The 19,655-nt window shown below is 36.3% G+C and overlaps 1 protein-coding gene across 1 annotated transcript in view; it reads left to right on the top strand.

Moving 5' to 3' along the window:
- adamtsl1.2.L (ADAMTS like 1 gene 2 L homeolog) overlaps positions 1 to 19,655 on the top strand; it is a 189,656-nt gene that overhangs the window by 94,753 nt on the left and 75,248 nt on the right. The window contains exons 10-13 of the mRNA XM_041563588.1: positions 3,122 to 3,172; positions 6,833 to 7,037; positions 9,228 to 9,375; positions 11,933 to 12,017. Coding sequence (XP_041419522.1) covers positions 3,122 to 3,172; positions 6,833 to 7,037; positions 9,228 to 9,375; positions 11,933 to 12,017 — 489 coding nt within the window. The remainder of the gene's footprint in view (positions 1 to 3,121; positions 3,173 to 6,832; positions 7,038 to 9,227; positions 9,376 to 11,932; positions 12,018 to 19,655) is intronic.

A 19,655-nucleotide genomic window follows, 5' to 3' on the forward strand; every position in this document is an offset into this window, starting at 1 on the left:
CATACCTCAAACCTTCAGCCAAGGGGAGCGGAACACCATGGAAACAAAGCAGGACTTGCATTCAGAACCTCCAATGTACAGGCCAAGTTTAAAAATGTTAAAAGACTTTATTCATATAACATGTCCACAGAAAGGCCTAACTTAGACTTAGGACTTAGGCTTATGCTTTCATGACAGTTCAGTGAAATACTAAATGCAGAGTGTAATTCCCTCAAGGATAACCGAAGGGATGCATGGCTTTTCTCAATTCCAGCTTATCTGGTATCCTTGCATGATGGTCTGACAAAAAATGTCTTTTTAGTTGCACCCATATGCAGCATTGGTCAGACAAATTGTGTATGTTTTAGGTTAATCTCGCCAACCATCGCACAGTGTAAATGTTCCACAGGAGACAGTTTCAACAAACCATCATGTCCTTAATGTTTAGTCATTATGGACAGCAATTCTGTAATAGTTCCCTGTTTTGACCTCTATCTGTTTTGAGTGGCTACTTCCTTAGTTTTAATTATGTATGCTGAGCTTAACATTGTTCAACAGTAGTGCAGCATTGGACAAGACAAATAATAAAAGCAGGTCCCTAAGGAAAGGACTTCCTTAATGTGTCCCTGTTGTCGACGGATTACGAAACACGGATTTCTCAAGATCTAATTTCCGTTAGTTTGTTTGGATGCTTTAATGAAAGTTTAATGTTTATCTAAACTAAGAAAGAATTCATGGAATTAGTAGTAAGGCAATGTCAGCCATCGATTGACAAAACAAGCAAAGGTTTATGCACCTGTTGTATTAATATAACAAATAATTTCTGGGATCATAGCATAAAATACTACACTAAATGGGACTTTAAGGGGGTTATTTACTAAAACTCAAATTTATCTCATATTATTATTAAACCATGCTCGACCAAACTCCCATCCATGATTTTATCATTTACCAATAAATAACTTGAAAAAAATAAGGTTCGGGAAATTACTCAATAACATTTAGAGAAAACTCAAATTGTATAAATTTTTCAGATTCGACGCCCAGATCGCTTGTTTTTTTCATGTTGTAGACTGAAATGCCCAAATTTTTTTGATTATTGGTCAAAACCCAGCACAGATCACAATATCTTCAAATTGTATTCTGCATGACCTCGACAGATTGGATTTGAACTTTTAGCAGTTTTGGGGTATATGGAATCCCAGAAAATTCTAGTTTTTTCCCCTCTAAAAGTTTTTGCCCAAAATACCTCGACCAGAAAAAAATTGAGGTTTAGTAAATAACCCCCTAAATGTTATGTATTGGAACTGCTAGTGCTCAGCACAGATATTTTGAAAGCATGCAAGAAGTGGCCCTATTCTTGTCAAATTGTTCTGAATGCTGTTTCTTTAGCACTGGCTTTTGTTTGGCTATAGATCCTTTAGCAAGAATTTAGGAAGCTGCTCAATCTCCAGTTGGCAGACTTTTGACAACTGGTTTAACATTAGCCAGTACACAGGGACATTTTTCTGGCCTAATCCATCTTTGATAAGACTGGAAGGAGAAACTATTACAATCAGGTTGTTTTTTAGTATGATTATTATTTATAAATCATGCTAATCGCATGTTTATGTTTATTTTGCATCTCAGTGGAGAAAGACCTACTTTGTAGACTTTACCAAGTCCAAAGTGATAAATGCTTATGGTCAGGAAAAGAATTACAAATTTTTCCCATTTAATCTCAGAGTTCATGTTAGTTCATTTTGCTGGCGGCATTTACAGGATGTTACAGGCTGCCTTTCCTCTCAGTCTGTCATCACCTTTATCTCATGCAATACCTTTGATTAGGTTTACAGTATAATGTAGTCTCTATACTGTACCACACCTCTTGCTATCTCCACTGGCTTCTTACAGTACAGAGTACAGAGCTGTATGCAGATTAAACAGAGCTAGATGATATTGAAGCCATAAGCGGACAGCCTTTGTGGCTTTTGGTAAAGCACAAATAATTGATGTGTACATTTAGTTTCTGAAAAACATGAGCAATGTTATTTATTTTTCCTTTTGTGCTAACCTTTCCTTTCACACTTGCACCTTTACTATTTGCACCTGCTTGCATGACACGTATGTTATTATTGCTGAGAAACAGGATTGATAACGACTTATGGATAGAAGATCCCATGCACACATAAGTAGATATCTAGATAGACAGATGGATAGATAGACATGTTTGTAGACATATACTTATATTATAGTATACTATAGTTTTTTTTAACTAAGTTTTAAAAAAGTATTAAATTAATTAGTCATCAATAGCTTTGTTAGGTCTATACTAACATTTCCTTTTTCTGTGTAATACAGCTATAGGATCCATTATCCGGAAACCTATTATGCAAAAAAGCTCCAAATTAGAGGATGGCCATCTCTGATAAAATTATTCCCTTTTTCTCTGCAATAATGAAACAGTAGCTTGTACTTGATCCCAACTAAAATATAATTAATCCTTGCTAGAAGCAAAACAATCCTATTGAGTTTAATTGATATTTAAATTATTTAAGAAGTAAACTTAAGGTATGGTGATCCAACTTAAGGAAAGATAAGAGGGCCCCATACCTATAGTAAAACATGAACCTTGTACTTTATGGTAACTTAGTTGCATGAATCCATATTGGTGGCAAAACAATCCTATTGGTCTTATTTAATGGTTAAATGTTTTTTTAGTAAAATTAAAGTATGGTGATCCAAATTAGGGAAAGATCCCCTATCTGGAAAAAAATGAAGTCTCAAACATTTTGGATAACGGGTCCCATACCTGTATATATTAAAGTGCATACTGTGCAAATAGTGCTGGCATAAACAGTGATTCAGGTTCTCTCTTTTTCAAGTAAAATTATCTTACGTATGTAGAGACCTCCTTGATATTTGGCTATGACCTGGCCAAACCCTATTATGTCATCACTATTTATGTTACATCCTGTATTTAAAATAGACTGTGCACTTTTTGATATTTTCATAGATGTTTTAAGATTGCCATAAGCACCACATATCTCTTTTTTTAAAGAAAAGTTTAAGTACAAGGATGTATTTCTATAACGTATTTATCATATATCATATTTTTTGTTGCATTTTAAAGTTAATTTTATTTGTTTTTCACTCCTCACAGTGATGGATACAAGCAGATTATGCCTTATGACCTTTATCATCCACTTCCAAGGTATGTTAAGTGACAGACCATCTAAAAACCACAAGCCAGAAATATGGCTGATGCTGCCCTATTTCCATGCGGCCTGTTCCTCTACTCAAAACTACTGGAATGTGTTACATTTTATCACATTTCTGAATGTTTGAGTGTTCACATTCAGTCATGATGATGAGTCACGAATCTGCCTAGAGGTCAGTTAAACAAAGCGTGGAAAGTAAATCCTAAGGCCTTGATTTATCAGAGGATAACTCTTAAGAGGATGACTCTTAACTAGCCTTTCCTTGTCCTTTAACTGCTAAATACAGTACTTCAACTTGTGTTCTTACTTTAAAGGGGTGGTTAACCTATATGGTAACTTTTAACATGTTATATAATGGGCAATTCTAAGCAACTTTTCAATTGATCTCCATTATTATTTATAGTTTTTAATTATTTTGCATCTTCTGACTTTTTCCAGCTTTAAAATGGGGACTCCATCTGAAACACATGCCGTGTAAAGTTAAAGATTTATTATTATTGCTAATTTGTTTACTCATGTTTCTATTTAGGCCCTCTCCTATTCATATTCCAGTCTCTTATTTAATTCAGTGCATGGTTGCTAGAGTAATTTCAACCCTAGCAACCAGATTGCTTGAGATGGAAATTGACGAGCTGGCTTCTGAATTAAAATCTAAATAACTCAAAAACCATAAATAATAAAAAATGAAAACCGAATGAAAAATGTCTCAGAGTATCACTCTTGTGAACAACTGCTTTAAACTTTACAAACAACACAAAATAATTCATGATTTAAGTACTTTTGTCATAAATGGCTTCTTTACTGCATTTAATACAGTTTAACATGGAATAAAAATCAATATGACAATGTTGGATGCTTCAGCTGTTGCATAACTGTTTTAGCAACAAGATTAACATCTGCAAAAATGTTCACATGCAAAAAATCATTGAAAACTAGTTTACATCCCACACATATAATATATATGGGATGACTACGCTCCTGTTTACCAGGGAAACCACTGTAAATCTCATAAATGTATCAATCTGTTAAGTGTGCCAATTAATAATTCTATTAAGGGAAGTCTGTAAAAATATGCTTTGAGTTACTTGTTTCCATACAGATATCCCTGGACTGGTTTGCTGTGGCTAGTTCATTATATTTTGATTACATTGTAAACTTCAAATAATTGGTTCATCATGTTTAACTTCATCTCCTTCCCAGCTAAATCTGTAACCAGTGGTCTGCTGGGAGAAAGTTTAGCACACAAGCATGGAAATGGTGAATGTTTCAGTGGCTGAGAAGGAGTTAGATACAATCACAGGCCTTTAGATCCTGAGATGAGGAACCGTTTTTAAAGTAATATAATTCCTGTACTGTTCCAAGCTCCTGAAATGATTTTTCCCCCCTCTTATTTTAACAACTCGAGCTTCCAAGCAGGCTTTTTGCGAGTGTGAAAATATTAGTTTTAAATCTCATCTTACAGGTCTCAAGTCAGGGTTGCCATAATGATCTAAAGCGTAAAAAGTCCCTGTGCAGCTTTCTTGGAATTTGAAAGCCAAGTGTATTGTGCCTTTTGCTCATACTTTAGTCGTTTTACAGTGGTGGTGTTTCTTTTTGTGTGCACGCCTTTATTTATCGCCTGTATAATGACATTCTGGAGATACTGGTCTTATTGTGTCTTAGAGCAAGTTATGAATAGCAGAAGATTTATTTTAATCTTTATGTAAAGGCAGCCGAAAGCTATCAATAGATGCTGGGATATGTAATTCATAACTGTTTCAGACCCCTATACTCTTTCTGAAATCCCTACTGTACAGTTAATCAACAAACTCAAAAAGTGATCTTTTTTGTTCTAGAATAAAGTGGAGCTTTTTGTGAAAGCCCCTTCTTTATTCATAGGACATATCTATGACTCCTTTTTCCTGTCATTTAAATCCCATATAATATTTATTTCCCCCTTACACTGTTATTAATCATTCAGGATCGGACCACTTATATATTGTATCATCAATATTTTAGATTTGTTATCTTAAAATATTTTTGTTGTACTTAAATCAAATGTCTTTGTAACATAGTAAATTAGTTTGAAAAAAGACTCAAGTCCATCAAAAAAACCCATCTGAGGCCTCTCCAATTTGCCTCAGAGGGGGAAAAAATTCCTTTCTGACTCCAGAAAGGCAATCGGACCAGTCCCTGGATCAACCTGTAGTATGAGCTATCTTCCATAACCCTGTGGGATTGACTGAACAACTAAAATCAAACCAAAAATTGATTCTGTTCAACCCTAAAAAGTCTTGAGTTGTGTGAAAAGTCAGTGTTAGGCCAGCAATACTGATCAATTTCTGATAAACTTTCAATAAAGGTTGGAAGCCTTACAGCTTAGAAATAACCTCCTTTATGTTATGCAACATGGATTGCAAAACAATGTAGAGGTAGAATATAATGATTAGTGATAAGTGAATCTGTCCCATTTTGCTTTGTCAAAAAATCTGCAAAACTCTCAACGTCAATTTTGATGCAATTGCAATTTTCATACGCACGACTCTTCTGTCCAAAGGCATTAACGTCAATGGGCATCTGAATAATGTTGACACGGGCTGGCAATTTTTACACACGCGACTCTTTTGTCCAAATGCATTAAAGTCAGTAGGTGGCAAAATAATTACGAGCGACAACTTTTTCTGTTGCAGCTAATTTTTCCACTGTGAATTTTCGCAGCAGTTTCGCAAAGAAAAAACGCAGTCGGCGAAGTGCGGAAAGCCATGCCTGCCGAATAAATTCGCCCATCACTAATAATGATAAACACATGCAAATATCAGGGAACTTTTATTTAATGAACCCAGTAATATGTGTTAACACTATATCCTTATATTTTTTAGTTTATAGTACATCCTTATGTTATACTTCCGAAGTGCATGACCTGTATTAAAATCCTCTGTAACTTATAATATACTTTATTCACAATATAATTTATAAGTGAGTGCTTACAATACAGTCACTCATTAAAGGGATCCTGTCATCGGAAAACATGTTTTTTTCAAAACACATCAGTTAATAGTGCTACTCCAGCAGAATTCTGCACTGAAAACCATTTCTCAAAAGAGCAAACAGATTTTTTTATATTCAATTTTGAAATCTGACATGGGGCTAGACATTTTGTCAATTTCCCAGCTGCCCTCAGTCATGTGACTTGTGCCTGCACTTTAGGAGAGAAATGCTTTTTGGCAGGCTGCTGTTTTTCCTTCTCAATGTAACTGAATGTGTCTCAGTGGGACATGGATTTTTACTATTGAGTGCTGTTCTTAGATCTACCAGGCAGCTGTTATCTTGTCTTAGGGAGCTGCTATCTGGTTTCCTTCCCATTGTTCTTTTGTTTGGCTGCTGGGGGGGGGGAAGGGAGGGGGTGATATCACTCTAACTTGCAGTACAGCAGTAAAGAGTGATTGAAGTTTATCAGAGCACAAGTCACATGACTTGGGGCAGCTGTGAAATTGACAATATGTCTAGCCCCATGTCAGATTTCAAAATTGAATATAAAAAAATCTGTTTGCTCTTTTAAGAAATGGATTTCAGTGTAGAATTCTGCTGTAGCAGCACTATTAACTGATTTATTTTGAAAAAATTTTTTTTCCCATGACAGTATCCCTTTAACTTAATTTTCTTCTTCTGCTTAGGTGGGAAAGTACTCCTTGGACAGCCTGCTCTTCTTCCTGCGGTGGGGGGATACAGAGTCGCACAGTTTCCTGTGTTGAGGAAGATATCCACGGACAGATAAGCTCTGTGGAAGAGTGGAAGTGCATGTATACTCCAAAGATGCCTATTGTACAGCCTTGCAATATTTTTGATTGCCCTAAATGGCTGGCTCAGGAATGGTCACCGGTAAGTACATCACCAGTACAATATATATGTGTGTAATTCAGCATAGCAGTGGTAATGTAAAAAAGAGCAGCAACGACTATATGAGGATTGCAATTTATTTGTGTTGAATTCAGTGTTTTAATGATTTATTATATCGATTAGTGATGGGCGAATTTATTCGCCAGGCGCGAATTCGCGGCGAATTTGCGCATTTCGCCGCCAGCGAATAAATTCACGAAACGGCCGCGAAAATTCGCGGCAAAAATGGACACCGGCGCCAAAAACGGGCGCCGGCGTCGTGAATTTTTCGCCGTTTCGCGAATTTCGCGCGAAATTCACGAATTTTTTCGGCGAAGCGAAACGGCGCAAATTCGCCCATCACTAATATCGATCCCACAGCATGAAAGGAACAAACAAATACAGTAATAGGACATAAACTAAAAAAAATGTCAAACACTCCAACTCCACTGAGGGCTTGCACAAAATTAATCCTGTATGCACCCAGGCTTTAACTTTTATATAGTGTTTTATCAATATGACAATTTGTCTCTAAAGACAGATACATAGCCTGCCTATCTATCTATCTATCTATCTATCTATCTATCTATCTATCAATAGCTAGAACCATGAAAGCAACACTTTGATTGAATCCCATGGGTTACCGCCCAGGTGCAAATTTCCCCAGTGCTACCAAAGGAGCTCATATTTGCTCATATCCCTGTTCCCATAGAGGTCCACTTAATTAATTTCAAAAATCAAAACACAACTCATTTACTGTGATTTCAATGTTAGTACATTTTTCAAAAATATATTCACTGATGCTTTAGAATTGCTGTATTTAGAATTGATGTGTAAGTGATCTAGTCAGATGTAATAATAATGTTCCTTTTAATGTTAAGCCTGTGGCACAACGTATATTCATTTATCCAGAGAAGGATAGGGCTGTGCAAGGTGGTGTTCAGTTAGTCTCTGTGAGCTGTGTGCATACCAATATATCATCCCTGTTTGTTTTCATTAAAAGGTTTTTAAAAAAAACCTTCTAAATTGCAAATTTTTGTTTGTAAACTCAAGAATCAGTTTCAAAATTGTCCCTATTATGCTATGGCTAGTACAGCTTATGTCAGAAGTGTAAGCTGAACTTGAAGTGTTCCAGGATCCAAGCATTAGGCTTACAACGCCTCACAAAAGTGTTTATTGTAAAGTCTAAAGTTACGGTTTGAAGGATAGGGTCATGTGAAAATGGGCACTGGCAGTTGCCAAAATAAGTTTCTGGCCCCAAAGTGACATGTAGGATGTTATTGAGATATGCTATAAAACTTGATGTTTTTTAAAAAGTGAACAATTCCTTTGTAAAAAAATAATTTTGTGACCATTTTATGTTATAACAATTTTTGTGTATTTACTATTCTTGGTAACCATTCTAAACTACATCCATTATTAAAAAAAAAACTGGCACTATAAAATTGACAAATTTTCAGCTTGATCAAATGATAGAATTCAGGACAAAACTGGAACTGAAACAGAGTATAATGGTTTTCGCAACCTCATAGCAATTTCTTTTAAAAAACCCAGAGGGAAAGTAAAAAATATACTTTACTAAATACCCAAACCTGTATTAATGTAAAAATAAAAACTTGTGCATGCGATACTTATTCTCATGCAGCTCAATTTGGAGAAGACTTCAGTTATTACAATCTTTTCAGACTTCATCCTACTTGGGTTTTTTTTTTGCGTCCCTGCCTGTTTTTGATCAGGTGCTGTAAGGTACATGACAAAGCTTTTTAGCTTCACTAAGACATTCCACACAAATCTGGCTGTTCTGGAGTGATTTTCCTTCAGCCTTTGGAAACCTGAGAACTGTTTCCAGACCCTAAACATTTGGAAATTGATCCTAACAATGTATGATGGATGGATAAGAAAAGAGGTAGTTTTTCATTGTTTGCTGCATCGGTATTGTGGTCAAAAAATTGCTTTTACTATCCATCCCCCTTTCTTCCAGCTAAGATATTAATGGGTAGCAAGATTTCAATATATATTTGCAAAAGTGTAAAAATAATATTTGAAGCCTTTATATTTAATAAAATGCAGCTTTGTAATTTGTTTAATGTATATGTGTCTTTCTGCTTACTCTAGCATTGATGTGTATCTCTTTTCTAAATGAAGGTAATTGTTGACCCATGAATGATGCAAATGTCTTATTCTACTTTACAGTGTACTGTTACGTGTGGGCATGGACTGAGGTATCGTGTGGTTCTCTGTATTGATCACAGAGGCATACATACAGGAGGGTGCAGTTCCAAAACAAAGCCTCACATCAAAGAAGAATGTACTGTACACATACCTTGCTACAAGGCTAAAGGTAGGAAGGTAGTTTAAAAATATGATAGAAAAAACTTGCTGTGATGTTCTACTTTGTGCCTAATTTGCCTCTATTGAGCAACGTCTACTGAGATACCGTGGAATGTAACAGAAAATTATCTATCAAAAAAAATTCTTTTTTTTGTGGGTACAATTTTCCCTTTGCAACATATAGTTATAACTGAAGAAATAGCATTCTTCTAGTTTATATATCAATAACTGAAATCAATGCAAGAAGACGAATGGTATAGCGTGCATTATTTTAGCCTGTTCACAGATCCTGTGCTGAATAGTTAAGTGTATAATAAGAAATAGAACATGATAGAAGGTGAAAAATACAAAAATTTAACATTTTGCTCAAATAATCCCTACATTCATTTTCATTTTGAGGAATATGAAATAATCTCGAAAAGGAGCATAGAAAAAATCACCCATAACAGAAATTGGTTTGATTCCTGCATTAATCTTATACTCAATCTTATACTTGGCGTATTAATACCAGTAGAGTATATCGCAGGAATTTCACTGAATCCAGGATTTAATTCAGTATTATCACTAATCTCAGGATTTTTTACAGATAACCAAACACAATAATTTTTAGGTAATAGGTGGTGGAATTGTTCTTAAATTTGAATATGCAGATTGGGCTTCGGATCTGGTTTGCTAGTCAGACAAATATTTTATTGGGGATTCTGTATACTGTATTAAAAATGTTGAATTTGGTTTTTTGTGTTGTCTCCGTATGTTTTTCACATAGTGGTCAATTCCCTCTTAATTAAGTATAAACAATTTACAGGGCGAAGTGACATCATTTCGGCACTTTACGATTTACTAACGATCGCTGGCGTAATTTTGCTAGCGAAGGACATAGACTCTGGCTCAACTTCGCACTCTAATGCCAGGCAAATTTACGCTATGGCGAAAGAGCGTTACTATGCAAATTCAAAGTTTTTGATTTTACTGACCGTTACCTCTATCACCAGACTTGCCTTCGCCACCTCAGACCAGGCAAAGTGCAATGGAGTAGATAGGACTACTTGAAATTTTATTGGAAATTTTTCTAAGTCCCAAAAAACGCTGGCGTCTTTTCCTTTTATCATGGTGATAGGCTGCAAAAGTGCGTAAATGTTTTTTAGGGTACCCGGCTCCCCCTACATTTCCTTACATATGGCACATAAACTATACAGTGGGCACATGTGTAGAGCAATATAACACTTCGGCCTTGTGTAGTGTAATGTATTTGCTGCAACATATACGTCCATTGTACTTTAACTGCACAATGTATGCAAATTAGCCAACGCTAGCGTAACTTCGAACTGCTGATCGTATTATCGCTAGTGCAACTTCGCAAGCGTTCGGTACCCTGTGTGCAACTTCGGATCTTCGTGAATTAGCATTGTCCAGGCGAATTTACGCCTGGCAAATGTTGCGATGTGCGCAAAGCCAACATCTGTCTCTTAGTAATGACCATTATGAATACTGGATATAAAAAATGGACACAGGGCTCATGGTAGGCCTTACTACAACTTGTATTGATCAACCCTATTTTGCTCTCTACAAGATTCATATTCAGTGTTTCTCCTGTGCCTTAGTTACAGTAACAGAATGTAGTGAGAGGGAAGGTAATGGGGAATATTTTATATTCATTGTAATATCCCAATAGATCAGAGGTCCAGTACCGGCTAAAATGTCCATGTGTAAGAAAACTGTAGAAAAAATGCTTTCTGATATCCCTAGATAAAGATCAGCTGCCTTTGTTAGCGTATCAGTTCCTTACGTTCCAATGAAACAATGAAACACTTTTATTCAATTGAAAGAAAAATTAAATGAATTGGAGGGTAAGACTGAGTGTTTGACAAACGTTGTCCTGTTTTTCATCAGTTAAATGTGAAACTCATGGCATTGATGCTGATGAACTGATAAGACTGTTTCTGGGGAACTTTACTGAACACTGTGTGGAAGTACTGAGTGTTCCATAGAACATGAACAGAACAAGTAGCCATGTAAATAACACAGCTCTACCATGATGTTTTATTCATCGGAACTTGATTGTCTTCACAGACACCATCTCTTGTATCATGTTTCCCTCTTATAGCTCCTATTGTTTGAAAAAAACAGGGGGACATGATTATTTTTCTAGATTTCCTGAAGTATTACAACAAGTACATATTTAACATCCAAGTTCTTTATTTCTTTAACACGTGCTTTGTTAGATTGCATGGGAAATTTTAGTTGCTGCTACTTTAGACAGAAGCCAGATGTATACTGGAAAAAAATAAGATCTGTGGATTTAGCTTCATATAGGAGTTGCCGTGCCTATTTGAGTTGGCAGTTGGCTTAGTTAAAATTTTAAATTGTGGACATAACAAATGTGATGAATGGCTACAGGGTGACCCTAATCTTCTTCATCTCCAAGATTATTACAATCAGAGAAAAAAAATTACAATAAGACTTCACCCCACTCAAAGCTCTTGGACTGTACATGAAAGGCCATAGTGCAAAGTGCAAACAATATCTTGCCTAAAATGCACCTAATCCACTTCTTCTTAAAATTGCAGAGAAAGTACCTGTAGAAGCCAAGTTGCCATGGTATAAGCAAGCCCAAGAGCTGGAGGAAGTGACTGCAGTATCAGAAGAACCTTCGTAAGTATAATAGTAACTAGTTCTTTCATCAATTTTTTATTCAGGTGTTGAAATCAAAGGTTACTCTATAGGTAGCAGCGAAGATTATACAATGAGAAACATTTTTTAAATAAAAGTTTTAAACATATGAATATATCTTGCTCGGACCACCTGCCATTGACTTTATAGGATATACCTGCCACTTATGGTTTTTGGGTCCAAAAGTACACTCTTAAGGGTCATTCAAATACCACCTGCACCAGCGCAGACAGCCAGTTTCCGTATAAGTCTACGGGAAGTTTCACAGCCGGTTGCAGGCATCGCTACACTTGTGAAAATATGAGTAATGCTTCTGCCAATTGCCAAATTAACACTTAATCGGTTACCAACAACCTTTACCTCCCTCTCTTTATTTAAAAAAAAACAATAATAAAGAATATATACATTAGAGGTAAGTGTACAGATTTTAAGGGTACACAGAACTTTGATTAAAATGCCCTTAAAGGAGAAGGAAACCCAGTCGGCGCAAAAACCCTCCCCCCCCTCCCATGTGTTGCCCACCCTCCCTCCTCCCCCCTGGCCTACCTGTCCCGCTGGGCAAATGCCCCTAACTTGTTACTTACCCTTCTGCGCAGGTCCAGTCCACGGAGTTCATAGGCACCATCTTCTTCCACACGATCTTCGACCGGCGTTTTGGCGCATCCGCGGTAGAAACATTTCGCCGGAACGGATCTACTGCGCATGCGCCAAAAGTCACAAAGTTTTCCAATTTCACTTCGTGACCTTTGGCGCATGCGCAGTAGATCGTACCGACAAAATGCTCCTACTGCGCATGCGCCGGTCAAAGCAGGAAGAAGATTGCGTGGAAGAAGATGGCGTCAGTGAACTCCGTAGACTGGACCTGCGCAGAAGGGTAAGTAACAAGTTAGGGGCATTTGCCCAGTGGGGAGGAGGGAGGGTGGGCAACACACCGGAGGGGGGGAGGGTTTTTGTGCCAACTAGGTTTCCTTCTCCTTTAAATGTTAACAGTTGCTTTCTTTTTAGTCTATGAGTACAGCATGAATATAAGAATGTGGATGTCCGTACAGAATATTCTTCTTTAGTAGTAGTACTCTTCCATTTGTGTCAGAGGCCGCATACTTTCCTTAATGTATAATGGAGGTGGCAAGCAGCAGTTCAGGAAAATGGAATACAAAGTGACAGTCAAAAAGCACTTTCTATTGCTCTAAGGATAGTTAGACATGGCCAATATTGTTGGTAGGTGAATTAGGCTTTGTTAACAATTAAGGGATTTATACTTCCCCTTAAACTCTATTATAAATATAATATTGACAATATAGATGTATCGTTTTGCACCTCATGTGCGTAGTCAGATAAACTACATTAGTTCAATCTTCCCCTGGGGTTCAGAAATTTGCATTGTTTTTTAGCTGCCAGATTTATTTTCTTTTTTTTAAAAGTCTAATCAATCGGAGTTTGGAAATAGAATATCTCATGTTTTTATCTATAAATTTGCTGGAGCAGTTTAGATTTATTTAAAACAGTAGGAGCAAGTTAATTAATAGTATAACTAACTCATCATCTGATTTGTTACTGGGAGAAAACTTACATGAAACAATGTAGCTTAATAGGCTCCAGGCTCTTTACTGAATACCAGCTAGGGCAAGGCTCATGAATGTGTAGTAAATCAGTCTTATGTAGCTTGCCCTTCATGTGAAGTTTAAAAAAAAAGAAATTTGTAGCAGATTTGAAGGTGGTGATTTGATTTGTTGGGGAAACTTTTGGGGAAAGTCACTGAAAGCAAATTACACTACAGTACTTAACACTGAAACCACAGTGTTTCTGCAGGGAAACTAGAAACTCCATTATTAAAATGGAGGCTATAACTATTTCCCTTTCTCTGTGATTAATGGGTACGATTTACTGCTTTGATCTGCAGAATTCCCTGCTCTGCCTAAGCAAAAGCTTACAGGGCAGATATTGAAATCTTAATTTACACAAATAAATTTTCCTTTCAGTGGGATAGAATCGCTGTGTAGAGCTGCTTAATATAAATTGCATCAGACTGCAAATGAAGCACATGTGCCTAGCTACTGCACTACTTAGGCCCTGCTTCCCATATAACACAGATTAGCAAGGAATAGGCATATGATCCAGGGTTTGCATGTTATGTTTTATGGCTGCAGCTAAACAAAGACCCTAGTGTAATTTCTTTTTTTTTTTTTCATTTTGTTCTACACAGTAAATTAGGCATTGTGGGATTTATTAAGTCCAGTTGTGAAAATGTATATCGACTGTGCAAGAAAATCTTGAGCTTTATTTTTGGTATACTGAACCTTCACTTCTAAGTACTGAAAGCTAGACATTTGGTTCTGGGTTTTCAAGGCAGCACACAGTTTTTATCTAGCTTGCAAAATCATACATGGTGAGAGGGATCTGAGTTATGTTGCAAAGTTATTAGATTCCACAGAAAGCAGAATTTCCTGTGATATATTGCCTCATAACAGTCAGTTTAAGATGGAAACTTTAGCACTAAGTTATGTGAACTAACCTGTTTCCATATTAACCTCACTTATACTCAAATTCAATGTGCTTGTATATATGTATGTATGTATGTATATCTTCCCAGTCTACAACTTTATTCAGAAACAGATTGTGACACATGCTAATGTCATGATGCAATGATACCTCACGGCCATGGCCCCAGAAGCACATTCCTCTCTTCATTCTTTCCTAAACACTGCTTCTTCAGTCTTTTCTGTGTAATGGTCAGTCATTCCTTGGGGTACTACTGCTGCAGAAGGAGTTGAAGAAAGAATACAAAATAACTTCATTGTAATCTGTTTATAACCCCCCTGTTCAGTCACTATCATTTTATATTTATGAGTATGACTGCAATTTTAAATGAATAAGAAATACTGAAAAGAAATACTATGGTTTACATTAGTTCACTGTAGAATTATGAAAATGTGTTCTTATTGCTATTGTATTATACACAAGCAGTAACCACAATAATTATTTCGCCTCAGTTTTCTAGAACAACAAAATGGAAGATAAAATTAAAAATTAGCCTAATATTGATATGTTTCTAAAGAGAATTCAGCAATCACTGAAATTCAATACACAGCTTGATTAATATGCTGTTATTTTACACAGTGATCCCTGGTGATGTGTGATGTATTTTGTCACTGTTTTTTTTTACACAGCAAGATAAATAGGCCCATTGGGGTACAGTAATAAACAGTCTAAAGTTTGCTACTTGAAAAGTAACCCACAGCAAAAATCAGCAGGTAGCATTTACTAGTCAGCAGTTTGAAAAGACGCATGGGTTAGGTAGGGATGTGTTTAAATATGGGGACTCTAAAAGTGCACACTGAGAAAATTATCCAACACATTGAACAGAGGTCTACCCAGGAGCTGCAAAAGCAAATCAAGCATGTGGATGTTCATCCTTTGGGCAATAGATGATCCTATAGGGAGCTATACATGATATAATATAGGTTAAGACAGATTAAAAACAGTCCCCAATTGCCCCTCTCTCTCCCATTAGCTCTATCCTGTAGATGTTCTAACTATGTTTTTAGAAGGAAGTTATTACTTTTTCTTTTTTCCAATTTCTCTTTCTTTTCTCCATTTTCTAAATCTACAAGGCACACAGATTTACTAATGCTTATGGATAATCACAATTCATGTAATACCTGTGATGCATTGTCCTTGTACATGAAAAAAAAAATAATACAAATGTTTAAAAAAGAAATAGGTTACACTTAGGGGCACATTTACTATGGGTCGAACATCGAGGGTTAATTAACCCTCGATATTCGACCATCGAAGTTAAATCCTTCGTCTTTGAATATCGAAGTCGAAGGATTTAACGTAAATCCTTCGATCGAACGGTCGAAGGAAATATTGTTCGATTAAACGATTAAATCCTTCGAATTGAACGATTTGAAGGATTTTAATCCATCAATCGAACGATTTTCCTTCGATCAGAAAATGCTAGGAAAGCCTATGGGGACCTTCCCCATAGGCTAACATTGGTTCTCGGTAGGTTTTAGGTGGCGAAGTAGGTGGTCGAAGTTTTTTTAAAGAGACAGTGCTTCGACTATCGAATGGTCGAATAGTCGAACGATTTTTAGTTCAAATCATTCGAGTCGAGGTCGAAGGTCGAAGTAGCCAATTCGATGGTCGAAGTAGCCAAAAAAATACTTAGAAACTCAAAGTATTTTTCATTCTAATCCTTCACTCGAGCTAAGTAAATGTGCCCCTTAAACTCTTCTGGTATATGCTAGGGCATTTGCCATTATTGCAATGGTTAGTATTATTATAATACATATGACAGGCATGACTTTGTGATTGGCCAAACTTCATATGAGGTCCTGCAGAAGACCAGTTTGTGTAAATGTGTCTTCCCTATACTGTATATGTTTGGTGAAAGTTAGTTGAAGCAGCACTTGTTTTTAAACTATAGATGTCTACTGAGTGTGTGTGAGCACTGTAATATTGTTAGCTGGCATTTATTCCTATATATGAAAAATTAACATGTATAAAGCATGTAAGAGAGCTTAGAACTGTGTGTTTATGTGTCATTCAATGGACAAATTGCATAGCCCTATTTTTCCCTCTTTAAATAGTTTTGGACTGGTGGGCTCAAGTAAGGTATTTCTCAGCCTGGTTGTCATGCTCTAATAATTGACACGTCAGTAGTCTGTAGAAGGCTATGCAAGCTGTGGAATAGCTACAGGTTTGAGTTAAGGATGTGAAAGCTGAGATTAATGGAGCTGAAGATAAGATTGATTTGAAAATGTATTTTTTTTATGACCTGGAAAGGTATCCTTGGCAGCAAGACATCATGTCAAGGTAAAATAAAAGGGAAGAGATTAGAAGTTTCAAGGTTTCAGTTTTCTTCAAGGGTGAAGGTAAAATTAGCAATTTTACTAAGTCGAGTAGTTTATGGGAAAAGGGAAGAGATGAGGGGAGAAGAAAAGGTGTAATATGTGCCTAGGAGTTCTTAAGTTACCAGTGAATTGAATCAATCTTTCACTTTAGCATTCCTGACCTTAGAAATACTGCTTGCTCAGACCTTCTGTTTGACACAAAGCAACAGATTTCTAAAACCTACATAAAAAATGATGAAAGTTAAAATAAATAAAGTAAAAACTGCTGACAAGCAATGTACGCTAGTGCCAGTCAATGTAAATTTGACCGTCCCTTTCCTTGGTTGTCATGATTGTTAAAGCTTTACAGTCAGCAGTAGGGTTCGTCTTAAGCCTAATAAAAAGAAGACACGTGAATACCAGCCAAGTGCCGAAGGCATATGTTTTCTTTAGATAAATACAGATGACAGGCTACTCAAATGCTGATTATTATTTTTAGATATATCATGTGGCAAGCTGGCAAATTCTTCTTGATCCTTAATGGTAACAAGCTAATCAGGTTCAATGGGTAGTTTATGTTTCTACAGGACAAAGTGCAAACAGAAATTTAATTAAATGCCATCAAGAGGTAAAAGAGGTAAATTACAATGCCCAAGGCTGCAAGAGGCCATGGTTTGCACACAGCAGTGGGTATTTAAAGAATTAGCAGAGCTCTGTGGCCTGCCCTTTGGATTGAGTGGTATCTGCTGCATTATACAGTGCTCAATCCAATAGGGGCATGTGGGAGGAGGCAAGTATGTGTCCCCCACCCCTCACGTGGACATTGTTCAGATGCTCAAGTTAGGGATAGGCCAGGGCCTCCTGATTCTTTGATGTGCTCCTTGCACTCTGCACATCCCTTATGCACTCTGTTCTGCACAGGCCCAGAACTAGGGTAGATAGCCGATGCATAGACGCCCGGCCCTGCTTGCTCCCCTTAGCAGTGTCGGACTGGCCTGCCTGGGTACCAGGACATTTCATAAACTTCAGTGAACTGGGAAGTGGGAAAAACAGTGCATTCTAGGCTATATTATTTGCTTACATTTGAACAATAAACCTCTTAAATATGGGGTACCAAGTTTTTCTCAATAAGGAGAAAAGGTTTTAGGGGGTCTAGCTGTGGTGCCCTTGATATAAGGTTCTCTGGTGGGCCCTAGGTGTCCCAGTCCTACACTACCCCTAAGTGTTCTTGCATCTGCAAGGGTATGGTAAATGACCCATAAAGTGTGTATTTTTGCCTGAAAAGCACCATCATTCTGGAAAAAAATACATTAAAATATTTTTTTTATATAAAAATGTACCTTTTGAAAACATTATTTTGCAAAAAAATTGTGTTTACATAGAGAATTGTAATAAAATGTTATAATCTCTTCATTTTTTGTCACAGAGTAGCACTTCTGTCAAGGTTTTATGGGTGAGATGCAAGCTTTAATAGAGAATTCTGGTCATGGTCGTAAGAAATTTGCATTCCCATTGTTTAAATGATACATGACTACATGATACATATGCTTAAGTCACAGATATAAGAAATGTTTATATAATATTATAAAAATGGATTTTGTAGAAATCTACCCAGAATTATTTCAAAAATAAAAGAAAATAAGATTAGTGAAAGATTTATGAAAATATTTTTTAATTGTGTAAAACTATTAGCATATATTGTAAACTTCTAATTTTATCAGTAATTGCAGCACCTGTGCTATAAAAGTATCCCTTAGGGGCAGATTTATCAAAGGTCGAGTTGAATTTTCGAATTTAAAAAATTTGAATTTCTATTTATATTTTGTGTATTTCGACTTTGAATAGTCCAAATCCGATTAGAATTTGAAAAATTCGACTGCAATCATTCGCCATCTAAAACCTGCCGAATTGCTGTTTTAGCCTATGGGGGACCTCCTAGAACCTATTTGTCCACCTGTCAATTGGTGGACTTTGAAAAATCTACATTTTTTGGGGGAAAACTTTGATTTGAAATCGATAAAATGCGCATTACTTCGAATTCGTACGATTTGAATTCAGCCAAATACAGACCTAATCAATTGAAAACCAACCTATTCGGCCAAAAAAAAACGTTGGCTAAATTTCAGTTGGTCTTTTTGAAGTCGAATTGCAAAGTTTTTCAAATTTGAAATTCGACCCTTGATAAATATGCGCCCTAATGTTAACATATTTCCATTTTATTTGATCTAATATTACGAATACACAAATATTGGTTTGTTAACGAATAGTATGACTTTCTCAAATTAAATAATTTTTATTTAAAAATAAAATTTTTTTAACAGATTCTTGCCTCTGTAATTGGTTCTGGTTCAGATTCAGTGTCTCCTGCTCTACATATAATTGCATTGTGCACTAAAGGCCCTGGGAGTTTCAATTAAATTGTGCTTTGGGGGCTTCATGTTGAACATGGATGATTTAAGTCATTTGTTACTAATTGTTTCCCCAATCTACCTGCATTTCAATGGCCCCCCTCATCTCCAACTTTGACATAACCTTAACTGTAATTTTCAGTTAATTGACCTGATGATTGGCACCATTATTGATGGTAAGCTATGGTCCAGAGCAAGTCTGACATCACTTTTTCTTGCACCTGGAATTGTCTGTGCTTTATATTTCACACTTAATTGTTTAACAACAGACAAATCAGCCTGAATTGTTTAAGGAAACATAGTAAAACATGGCTAAAAGAAGTGCAATATTTACAATGTGTAATACAAGCGTTAAATTACCGTACCATAGAGTT

The sequence above is a fragment of the Xenopus laevis genome, chromosome 1L (assembly GCF_017654675.1).
Source record: "Xenopus laevis strain J_2021 chromosome 1L, Xenopus_laevis_v10.1, whole genome shotgun sequence".
Taxonomy (NCBI): Eukaryota; Metazoa; Chordata; class Amphibia; order Anura; family Pipidae; genus Xenopus; species Xenopus laevis.